At 36.6% G+C, this 13,116-nt stretch overlaps 1 protein-coding gene across 11 annotated transcripts in view; it reads right to left on the reverse strand.

Moving 5' to 3' along the window:
* Positions 1-13,116, reverse strand: part of Adgrl2 (adhesion G protein-coupled receptor L2) — a 228,560-nt gene that overhangs the window by 51,975 nt on the left and 163,469 nt on the right. For all 11 annotated transcript variants that reach the window (XM_023699064.1, XM_023699056.1, XM_004639303.3 and 8 more), the window contains exon 4: positions 3,865-3,974. In XM_023699064.1, coding sequence (XP_023554832.1) covers positions 3,865-3,974 — 110 coding nt within the window. The remainder of the gene's footprint in view (positions 1-3,864; positions 3,975-13,116) is intronic.

The raw sequence follows: 13,116 nt of genomic DNA on the forward strand, positions 1-13,116 counted from the left end.
TGCGTATCCAAACAAAACTACACTTTCATGTTTCATTAAGAAATGAGCTCGATCAACTTTTAAAGTACAATTACTCACAAAGGTTAAATATCAACCTTCCCAAACCTCTTTGGAGAAACAAAGTTTACAAATACTTTTTGCCACAGAAGTAGCATAGAAACTTCTATATTAAGCCATGTTCTCCGCTATCCAACTTGGCCTATTTAACACTTTCAGGAAACACACTTGTGTTCTACATCATGTAATTCTGACTCTGTCTGGCGAACAGGGAAAATGCGGAGTTATTGTCCTTGAAATTACTCTTCTGTCAAGAGCAATATTACACACGCTTAGAATCTACAGCAGGAGGGTGTGGTGGGCGAGATCACTAGCACTATGACTCTTCGACTACTTTTATATACAGCTGTACGTTCTTTTCCTAAGGAAAGTACGATTCACTAAAATAAATAATAGGAATAATAAATTGTAAAATGTTACTCAATATAGGTTGCAGATGGACATTTTATATTTCCTATTCACTGACAGGGACTAGACTGTATTTTATTCGATATGCTAAAAATGACAGTGTAGTTACTAAGCAAAATAATCAAATAAAGAAGTGTGCATTTATTTGTGATTTAGCTAAAGTAACTTAAAGAAAAAGAAACTCACATAAAATTTTATACAACGTATAACTCTGATGAAACTCAGAAGTAGCACCAAATGTAAAAAAAAGAGAACAAATAAAAAACTTTTCATGATCAATGACATTAAAATATGGAGCTTTAAAAACAACAACAACAAAATCCCTACATAATAAAATTTAAGAAAACCCAAAACACAGAAAACTACTGAGTCAGGAAAAATTTAAGCAACTAGAAAAAATATTTGTAAAATGCAGGAAATTAAGGAAATGAGCATTCTTATCACATGCCAAATAGATACTGTAACTTATCTTAAGAGACTGTATAAATTAATTCATCACAATACATTTACTTCTCTGTAAACCGAACATACATATACAGGACCCACCAACATCAATCAGTGGAGGACTACATAGAAATACAAGACAGGAAACTGCTCAGAACTAACTGTGGCCTACATACTCTGTATCTGAAGTGACACACTATTTTACTTTTCAAAATCTCACATTGATAATGACTTCATCCACTGGTAGTAGGAAAGGCTATTTTCTCTTCAAGTAAAACTTGCAGCTCATATTCTATATAAAATGGTAATTTGAAATAAGGGTACAAAAATAAAAGCCAAATCTTATCTGGAGGATGCAAAACTACAAATGGACTGTCCTCCTTGATCCTCTGCAATTCTATGACTTCTTTTAATGACACACCCCATGCAACTTTCAACGGTAACGAAGGCTCTAGGTGCAGTTTTGAAACAGACACGCTCTTGGCTACGTAAGGCGCACGTAATGCATGTGTGCTCATAGCAAAGGACACTGTTTCTCACATATTCTGCCCAGGAAATTTATTCTCAAGTTTTTGAAGTCATAGAAAATTTCTGTAACTGTTTTCACAATAGGATAAAAACAATTTTGGGTGTGTAAGTTACAAGATACTGGAGGATTTGCTGCAGCTAGAAACTGATATAAAGCCAAGTGGCACAAAATACATACTGTTATCTGATGGTGACAAATTTTATTAACTAAATAGCCTCAAGGGATATGCAAATGGTACAAAATACAAGCGCATTATTAAAACAATGGTGAAGTGAAAGCTAGAGGCTTGAAATAAATGCATTGTAAGTAATGGATATAAATGGGCAGATGCGTAAGAAAATAAACAGCAAAAACATAGGAAGAGTTAGAAAATATATCATTGTACATAAGGCCAGAATAATCTAAAAGACCCTTTTCACTACATTTTAATATTATTTGAAATCATACAATTTCATAGTGTGTCACTACTGTACGGTATATAGGAATTATAATCACTTCTATTCTTTAGCAAGGAATGGCTTAAAAAACAAAGCCAAAGAGTTTATTTCTGCCTCGTACAAACATCTAGAAAGGTAACAACAAATGAATTACTGGGTTGACTTTTTGTTGTAAAGGACACAAACTAAAAAGAACAAATACTTCTCTGAGAATAGCTATTTGCAAGTGTAGTGCGCATGTACAATACTTCTGGAGAACTGAAAAAGTAAAATTTTGAAAGTTAGATGTCCCAGAAGATATCCACTTTTTCCCTTCATAACAGCGCAAGAAATTACTTAAGAGTCTGAAAATAATATCTGCTTCCTCTGTTCTTGGTCTACACTCTAGGTGACAGGAACTGGCTGCAGAAAGACACGATTCTTGGCAGGTCTGTCTGCCGCCACTGTTTGCAATGGATGCTGTATTCCTTCTCTAACTTGCGGACAGAAACCAAGCTGAATTCAAGGGAAAGGGACTTCATGGAACAAAATTTTGGTTAGCTCAAGTGAACACACCGTGCTCAGCGGCACAGGAGAACGATTATGTGAGCCGCCAACACTACACACGGGAAAAACGGCACAAGGATCGGTGCACGCTGTGGGCGTCCCATCCTACAGTGGTACAGAAAAAACTGAAGACACAAAACGCATCCATCTCACAGTAACACAGGGACAGGACACAGGGCAGGGATGGAAAGAAAAGACAATCTGTGTTTGGCCTTTAACTGATACCACAAGAAGCCAATTTGTCAAAACTGGGACAGAGGGCGCCTTCACCGCAGTGGGAGAACGTGTTGTTAGCAGACTGGGTGTAGAGTATCTGTCAAACTGTGGTACATGGTGTGTGGGGGGTTTTATTTTTTTTTCCTCTGAAGACAGGGTCTTGCCATGCAGCCCAGGGTGGCCTCAAACCCCTGGTCTCAAGTGACACTCTTGTCTCAGTTTCCTGAGTGTTTGCGTGGACAGTCGTGGTGCATTATGGGATTCTGCTGCAGCTGGTATTTTAAAGAGAAAGTGTACAAAAACTGACTCCAATCAGTCTATGGGCTGCTAGAATATTTAATTAAAATGGCTATGAATTATTGTGACATGACTATTGTTTTCCAATCTAAAAAGTAAAAAAAAAAAAAAAAAAAAAAAAAACCAAAAAAAAAAAAAAAAAATGCTCACAAGCTACCTGAAAATCAGGTAATATATTTAAACTTTTAAGTTGTCCAAAATGTTAAACTTACATCAAATCAAAAGTATAGACTATAATGGAGAGGTATGCATTTTGCGTTTTGGAAGGAAAACTACACAGCAGGAGAGTATTAACTGGACCCTACCGATAAAAATTTCAGAGGGATTTTAAATATTTATCTGTAAGACCTTAGAAATTGTATTACAAAATGAACGTATGTACAAGAGATTTTGTTCAGCTTCTTTTTTTAAAAAAAGCATCAAGATTTCATCATTGCACCTGGTAAGGCAATGTTCCCTTCAAAAACACGGAACACAAACAGCAATACTTGCCTCGGTTTCTGCAACAGTAGCTTTCAGCAGGCACTAAAGTTACCAGGACAGCAGGTAGCCATTCAAGTAGCTCACGATTAAAACTGAAGTCAATTCTTTCTTTAGAAAACTGTGAGCCAGACCAATTTGTCAGCAACTGGTATTGGGCAAAAGTACAGATTTCTATCTGTCCTATTGAATAGCTAATTCAAGTTTGTTTTCTGGAGAAACACTAGCCTTAAAAGCCAAACACTTAAGAACACAGACAGACACTTGGCCAGCGTCGCACTATGGCTTCCTTCCACACTTCATGAAGCTAATTGGAGTCCCGAGTCTGTTGCTGCTCTGCATGCATAATGGTCTTGCAGGCCATAAACATATGCTTCTTTCACATGTGTAGTCTTTCAGCATCAATGAGGAATGCTGGAGAAAGTGGAAAAATATAAACTGCGTACTTACTGTAAGGGACACACTCATACTGGACTTCAAGGTATTTGTAGGTTCCGGGACATGGGTCAGGAAATACATCTGACCCAGTCACTACTATACACTGTGTTCGATTGTTGCACCTGTAAAACAGAAGGAACGAAAGTTGTATGACATAATTTAATTTTACTTCAGAAACAAAACCAATTTTCTTTAAGTAACTATCTTCATAAAACCAAAAATTTCAACTGACACTCAGTTGTTCTACGTTACTGGATAGTTATAAAAGTTTTATGAGCTTTAGACTGTAATCTCTGTACAATGAGCCAAACTAAGTGGTCATTAGACATAAAAAATAGTGGATAATTTTCAACTATGACATCATACATATGTATTTTTTTACATACTCACTACATATTGGGCAAAAAGAACACCTCACCAGGCTACTTGATGATAGACTTATAAAATAAAATTGCAAATATGAAAATGAACTATGAGCAGAAATAAAATCATAAACCGAAGAGCAAAGCCAGAAGTTTTGACAGCATACTAAAACAAGCCAAAAGACAGATTTTTAATTTTACCCTTTAAATCTTGATTTGTGTTATGTTTTCTATGACAGGCACTGTCTACGTTCTTGAGTACCAGATACCAAGCTAGTAAATCTCACCCTCGCGTGAGAGCCTGCAAGACAGAACGCACTTAAAGCACTGAGCACAACCCCTAGAACACGTTGCACAACTCAGCTTTACTGTTCTGAGCCCCTCTGGTCCTCTGGGTCAGAACTCTCTGACATGTAACATTTAAAAAAATGCTACTAACCTAATGGAGAAAGTGCCTGACATACAATTCCATAATAGGATGGTCTCGGGGTTTTGTTGTTGTTGCTGTTTCATTGAAGTCATCAAAAGTCCCAAAGTTCTGGGCAAGTTATTTATTTAAGTTCTATAAATCAGTCCAGATGTTCTTTATAGAATCTTGGTAAACGCAGGAAGTATTTCCTTTATAATACGAGTACAACGCAATGAAATGGAATGTTTGCAGGGTTTTTTTTTTTTTTTTTTAATGTGCTGAGAGTTTATACATTAATAAGGTAAAGCAAGCAGAACAAGAGATTATAATAACATTTATATAACAATTTGAATACGATATAAGAGTAAAATGGAGGGGAAGAGGACAGATCCTGAAAATATACATAAATATCTAGAAGCAAAGTATTAAAAATGTGCCAAGTATTAAAAATGTTCTTTCTACTTTTTAAAATTGCTCATAGGCACATACTCTGAAATGTATACACGCACTTTGCTATACACATACACAAATAGGAAGTGCAAGAAATTAAGTCTTGGGCCCGCCTGATAGCTCAGTAGGCTAAAGTGCCTGGCGAGGCTGACGCAGTGGCCGGGGTTCCATCCCTGGGAACCATGCCGGCCCAGTCCCCGGGTGCACTGAGACGATGACTGACACCTGGTGTGGGGATGCGTGCCCGTAATCCCAGCTCTTGGGAGGCTGAAAAAAGGAGGACCACTACGAGTCCTACCTGTGTAGTGAGACCCTGTAGTCCCTGTATCCCCCACACTAAATGCAAAAAAAGAAACTAAATGTGTCTCTCTCTCTCTCTTTCTTTTTTCTTTCTAATGTGTTTGATATAGGGTCTCACTACACAGCTCACAGTCATTGTGATCCTCCTGCTGTTTCAGCCTCCCCAGTGCTGGGATTACGGGGACGTGCCACGACGCCTGGTCTTGGTGGCTGGCTCAGCACCCCGAGGGTGGGACCGCGCAGCATGTTGTGCCAGAGATCAACCCCAGACCCTATGCTTGCCTAAGCAGGTGCTTATTCTGCTGAGCCACCTCGCCAGCCCAAGAAATTAGTCTTGAAAGAACCAACTATCAGACTAATATAGTAAAAGCCCTACAGAAGGGACTCAATTATTTAAAAAAGTATAAAACTAGGACAAACAAATGAATAAAGACATAAAACCAGGGCTGAATATATCAGTATCTTGATTCATGAAATCGAGTCTAAACTTTTAGAGGACTGTGAAAGTCAAACTAGACTGTGCTTCCCTTGGTGCATGTGACAAGTGGCTGCACAAGAAAGTAATAAATATAATTTTATTAGAGAAAATTGAGGAGTATAAGCATGTTTTACAATTTACATGTAATCAATTATGGTATAATACTAATGAATTAATACTAACGGTAAAAGAAATACAAAAGCAGTTAGGCAGTCAGCCTCAAATCCTATATATTTAAGCATTTTTCATATTGTGACTACACTTCTAACAAGCCTCTAACTTGGCATATCACCTGTGTGTGATTTCCGTATATTACATCAGGTCTGCAAGCTTATGACCACCATATTAACAAATGGATCCCTCTATTAACTATTCTAACATATACAGTATCACACTGAACAACAGAATTCCACATGTAACTAAAACAAATCTGATAATTCATAACATGTTAAATATTAGAATAAAAGTATCATTTCTGATATTAGTATTTGTAAAACATCTTATTTTTAAAATCTGAACACAAAATCTTAAATCCTGCCTTACTGGTACAAAACAGGTCTAAAAATTTTCGTCACATAAATTCATTTAAAAATGGGGCAAAAGACTGAACTGTAGACAATATTTTAAAACTCTTTGTTTTTTTCCTCAGGACTGAGAACTGAACCAGGATGTCACACTGAGCTACCTCCACAGCCTATTTTTTTTTTTCCCCTTTTTTCCTTTTCTTTTAGAAATAAGGACTAAGTCACTAAATCGCCCTGAGCTAGACTTGAACTTGAAATACAAGGCTTCAGGAATCTAGCTTGCTGGGATTACAGGCACCAACTTAGCATCTTACTACCCTAAACGGGAGGGAAGGGGAAATGAAACAAAGCCAAATACTTCTCTCTAGAAGATGAAGGAAAAACCCAAATAACTTTTGAGTTCAGTCATGTAATTCATTTTGTAGGCGTAGGATAACAGTGTAGCAAAATATTTCAGTCTTACCAAACATTAAATAATTAAAGTTAATGATACTGCTTAGGAAAGTGCATCTCATGTAAGAGAAGAAACTGAAAAATATTTAAGGAATATCTAATATATCTACATGCCATAGCAAGTAAGAGGTAACGAGTGGTTACAAAGTATCATAGATACGATTTTATCTTCTGATATAGTCATGCACAATCACAACAAGAGGTAGAATGAAGTTATAAAATATTACAAAGAATACCTTTTACCTTCTGATGTTTTCAGGCTCACTATTCACTGTTAGGGTACCTGTAGTACTTTCTAAGTATTTAATGTTCTGACAAAATGTATCACTGATGAAAACACAATACATAAAAAAAATAACTTATATTCTTGCACACAGAAATTATTTAGAAGTTGTCAGACACGGATAATAGCAATATTGTAAACAAATATTGTCTTTTGGTGGAATAAAATAATTGAGGTGACATTAATAAGAAAATATTTATACAAACAAATACCTTTTCCTAAATCTCTCTCTCTCCCTCTCATTTCTTGGTACCAGAAATCAAACTCAGGACATCCCACTTATATAGCTGAGCTATATAAGTTTGGTCCCCTAAATCTTTTAAAATAAGTGAAAGATGGCACAATGTACATACTGCTAATTATAATCTGAGAATAAATTCTATTAAATAACAAAATAGCACAATTTTTAAAAATGTCTGCCGTAATTTTTCCAGTTTTTTAAAAATTCTGCATTTGCATTACATCCTGAGCATATCAGGATGAGTAACCTCCCCATACCAACGGGGAGCAGATCCGTGCACGCACGCACCCTGCCTCAATTCTTTCCTTGCCCCTTTTCCTCCTCCCTCCCCCTCTTTCCAGCTCCTAATCCCCTTCCCTTTAGATGCTCTATGTCAAATTCAGTACAACGTTTCACTACATCCAGAATCAAGATCATTTGCTAACTGGGAAGATGATTTAAAAACACAGGGTTTAAAAATCAGAAAGAAAGAGGCGGAGGAGGTTGGTTTAAGCTGTAACTTGGCTGCTTCTTAACTGTGAATCCATTATGGAATATATTTAAACCCTTCAACTTTAACTTCTTCATCTGTAGAATGGAATATCCATTTTTATAAGTTTATTATTAGGATAAAAGGATGATACAGGAAACCTCTGCACAATACATGGAAAATAAATCTCAATAAAGATAAATTCGCACCACAAGAAATGCCAATAACGTCCCTCACATACACAGGACGGAGAGCGGCACACATCAGAGAAGCAGAACTGTGCCCTCTTCAGGAGGAGCCCCCCCCCACCGCGCATGCTCATTCCTGCGTACAGCTTTAAAAACAGGCCAAACTGCTCATGCAAATTTGTTTCTATTCCAACCCTAATCTTGAATTGTACAATGCTCAACAAATTGCTTTTACTCTTCTTTTGATTATCTTATGCTCATTATTACACGTTACCGGGTGCGAAGTATGGAGATGAGATTCCATGTGCAATCTATTGTGAGAAGTGTTTTAATCAATAGCCTTGTTCTGCTGATTAAGCAGGGCTTCTGCTTTGGCAAGATAACATTAGTTTCTCCAGTCATGCTCCAAAAACCATTGGGAATCTTCAGCAGATCATTAGATATGCTACAATAAAGCTTCGGTGCATTTTCCTTTCTCCCTTAAATTACTTCCTCACTGTCCCACCGTTCCCGTCACTGACGGCGCTGCATTGTTACTGCAGCTCCCTGAAACTTGCACGAGAGCTGTGTCTCCAGGCCAGATGACGCCATTTTCAATTGAAGCTTCTACTTGAAAATATAAATTAAGAAAATTTCATTATCTCCTGCCAGGGGCCCTTATTCACCAAGTTCTAAGGAAGATTAAAAATGCAAAATCTACCAACTTGAACAAATACTCTAGCATTCAACGGAAAAGCTCAGTATATCATGACAAACACTAAATTTCAGTTTGCCTACATTTGAAATTACCCTCTAGGAACAGTGCACTCTTTTACTGAGTATCTGTGCCAACGGAGATGGCGTCAATGGCTTTCTTCTCTAACTGGCATCTGTAACTTTTAAACATCAATTCCAAAATGTTAAAATTAAAAACTCGAGGTTTGTTCCTAAGCTAACTCGAAGCTCATCTGTTCACTTGTGGGAGAGGAAAGCCTTCCACGGTACCAGGGTACCACCGGTGGAGCCCGCATCCGAAGGGTCAGGTAAAATACAGCCTTCACGGGCATCCCCGGAAAACGTTCAGGCCGCCTCCACTGAAGAGTTTCATATTCTAGATGAACAGAACTCCTATGCTGGAATTATTTAATGTGAATCAAGGGCCTAATTAATATAACAGAAATGACGTTCGCTCCTGAGCCCCAACTACTAAAAAATATAAATCATGTCAATCAGTATATGTGATACTGTTCAAGTAGATAAATAAAACTGAAACAAAAGCCTTGCCACAAAGTGAAAAGGGAAAGAAAAAAAAAAAGAGAAATTGGGAGCAGACAAATTATCACTCGAGGTGAGATACGGCTCACAGTAAGAATTCAGTGTTTCAGAATGAACGAAATAACGAATGGTTAACCTGGCTATTTCTGCTGGTAAATAAACACGGTTAACAGAAAATAAACACCAGACATCCAATTCTGCCTCAATCAGCTGCACCTGATTCGGAGAGCATTCTGTCAATTTGGACGTAGCTTCGTATCATGAAAGCCAGCACTAAACACTTAAGATATAGATTACCTATTTAAGGGGAAGACAAAGGTGCCTTTTTACTTTCAACTGCTTTTTACACTAGCAATTTCAAAGGATCTATGCAACTTCTTTTACTTCAAATGTTGAACACAATGTTTATATACAAAGCAGATGACCTTAAGGCAGGAAATGGAGAGTTCTATGCAAACAGGTTTGCTTAAGCAGGGTCACCGAACAAGCTGAGAAGGGACACCGAAGAGTCACGCTCACACAGAAAGTTGTAATTATTCTCTCAGATGCGGAAAGGAAACTGAAATGCTAAGTCAAGCTTTTGTCTTTTTATCGCCTATATGTCTATAAAGGACAGTAAGTCCTACTTCATTTTAATATTTATTAATATAACTCGTGATTTTTACCTACTTGCTGGGTAAACATAGCATTAGGAAGCTAAATGGTAATTTATATTGAAAAAAAAAAAAAAAAAGAGGTGTTCTATAGCAATGTTCCCATTTGTGACATAACCAGATTTTTGTAATTTATTTAATACTTTCTGGCAGGTAGAAGATTTCTAACTATCATACAGAATTTAATTCTTGGGGCATATTAGAATATCGCACTTTACTCATTATGCAATATCATTAAAAGTATTTTGAAAATTATTATTTGGAAAAAGGTGTCATTTAGCACAGCATGCCCCAGTAGCAGTGCACGGCGGAAACATAAACTAAAGAAGAACGAACTTCGGTTCCATTTAGTTTCACCATTTTTTTCAAAAGTTTTAAACTATCTTAATATTTTAGCACTGCCCCGACATTAAACCTTTGATACGTGAGGTGTCAAAGACTACAGAAAAATCCATAATAACCATAAAATGCAAAATGCATTTCTGTGATACTGATACGTAAACATGTATCACTTTGACTAGGAAAGAATACTGTGCATAAGGACAATAGAAAGGCTTCTCCTCAAGCATGAATCCCGCCTCAACAAAGCCTCACAGGGAGGGGCCGGGGTGATGGCTCAGTGCAATAAGCGCTTCCCTGGCAAGCCAAGGGCCCGAGTTCAATCCCCGGTTCTGCCAAAAAAAAATCCTTACAGTGAAATTCGTGCAAGCCCATTTCTAATAAGTTGTCACTCCATTTTTTAAATATTGAAAATAAGAATAACATAAAAGCAGTACCTTCCATAGTCATTTTGTATATGAATAAAACATTGTGCCAGAAATTATAACCACAAAATATGTATATTTTGATATTTATGGTTAATTTGCATCTTGTGAACTCCTAAAATCACCTCCAATTTCCACATTAGTTATTAAAATGAGCATTTTGAAGTGGCAGTGCTGTGCTAAAAACAACTTTCTGTGTTTTAGAATCCTCTGAAATTCCTTGCAGTTTTTACTGGACCTTAGGGTCAGTTTAATGCAAATTAGGCTCGACTCACTTGGTGCCTTATTAATCCAGTACAAAATCTCTTGTTTGCTGAAATGCACACTCAACATAAATGTGCTTGCTTTTATTAGCAAAATAAGAAGTATTTATTTACAAAGCATGCCACTGAGAATAACTTTCATTCACAGGGTCATCAGGTCTAACTATTTAATGAAAGGAGTAAGATCATTTAGGAGGGCACAGAAACTGTAAAATTTTAAAATATTTCAAAAATACTGCTTCTGTGTCCAAATTTTTCAAGACCTCCACTTTTAATAATTCAAAATAATATCACAACTCGTATCAGTAAGAGCCATTATTTATAAAAACGTTAACCTACTACAGTTTGTACTTGTAGAGACTATGGTATTTTTAACAAGGGAGATGGGAAATCGCTATGGGATGCCCTAGTTAGATTAAATTAGCAGGAAACTTGTTACCAGACTACATAAAAGACACAGCGTAATAAGACATGACCTTGCGGAGCCTTGGAACCAATCTATGATGTTTTTCCTTCTTACAGCACTTGCTAATTATCTGCAAAGTTACAGACCCTTTTGTCGTGGGTTATTTTTCTTCAAATTGTGAGGGGATTTTGGTTTCTAAATATTTAATTAGTTTTGTTATGATATGAGAATTGCTGTACATGCCAGGCATTTCGATTTTCATACTCTAGTTGTCCTAATTATCCTCAGATTTAGATTGGTCATCCCAAATCTTTTCCGTTTGTAATTATTTACTTCTTAAAGATCATTCGGCGAAGAAATATTTTCACCCTTATGGCTCTTCTTTTCCACAAATGGCTTTTCTGGTCCGTTAATTACCCGCTCAGAGGATTAGAGTTTGAAATAATGCAAAAAGAACCTGCACGTAAAAGGAGTTTTAGAGGGCAAAACTGAGTAAACGAGGTTTCTGCTGCTGCTATTTTAAATTCGCATTAAAGATCACTCCCTTGGTTTGGATGTGATTTTGATGAACAGGAAAATGATGCCAGAGAGACTTTTTTCCTGACTCTGAAGATGTTAGGTAGCATACTATTTAGGCAACACTACAGTGAATATAACACAAGCTTTATTCTCAGTGACGACCGGTATGAATAATCTGCATCTTTACAGACCTCACTTTGATTATACCGCAGCAGCAAAGGTTGACAAACTTATCACACAAGTCAAATTCAAAGTACAGAATTGAAATCACAACACTTTGGGCGGTGTGGCTTTTAACACTTTACAACTATGCAAAATTTAAAAGCATAGGGGCCGGGGAGATGGCTCAGTGGAATAAGCGCTTCCCTGGCAAGAGCAAGGGCCTGAGTTCAATCCCCAGTTCCGCAAAAAAAAAAAAAGTAGAAGTAAATTAATAGAGTTATTTAGATAAAGGTTCCAGAAAAGAACAAAAAAAAAAAAAAAAAAAAAAAAGAATAAAAAAAATTAAAAGCATAATAACACTGGTGCGGTACTTAATCAATAGAAACATCCCATTTTTATTAAAATTACCCTACATTCTATAAGTACTTGGTTTTTTTGTTTGTTTTGTTTTCAACAAGAGGCAAGATAGCACTGATAGTCATTACCAAAACTGAACTCTGTATCTTTCCTAAGTATTATATTTCTTCAAACTTCTATGTTAGCTAAATATATACTCTTATCATTACATTTATTTTGAAGTAATTTACTTTCCTCATGCAACTTCGAAGCTATTTTGCTAGGAAAATACTGACATAGTATATACACAAATGCATAAGAAGAAAAACATAAAAGAAGCAAATGGGTAAGGACCGAATGAAAGAATATGAGCGGGGAATGTCTTAATAATATAAATTGGGTAATGGGCCAATTTGCAGGGAAAGGAAATACAGTACGTGAAGTAAATGTTTCTCCAAAAGTTCAACAGAGACAACACTTGTTCTAAGAACATAAGTGCTATGCAATAATTTTTTAAAAAAATACTACAAATGTTCTTCTGTCAACGCTCTCCTTTTAAGCTTGTACCGCGCAAAAACCACGTGCTGTCTCCTTACGTCATTCTTCACCTTATTGCTTATTTACTTAAATTGTACCCTTGTGGTCAAATCATGCCCTGATTCAACAGGAACTTGCACAGTGGTACTCAGTTCTAACACAGGACACTACTCCCTGTTCAAAAATTGTAGTGGCAAGTATCCACTAATAAAA

This window comes from Octodon degus, unplaced genomic scaffold, assembly GCF_000260255.1.
Source record: "Octodon degus isolate 3935 unplaced genomic scaffold, OctDeg1.0 scaffold00109, whole genome shotgun sequence".
Classification (NCBI taxonomy): domain Eukaryota; kingdom Metazoa; phylum Chordata; class Mammalia; order Rodentia; family Octodontidae; genus Octodon; species Octodon degus.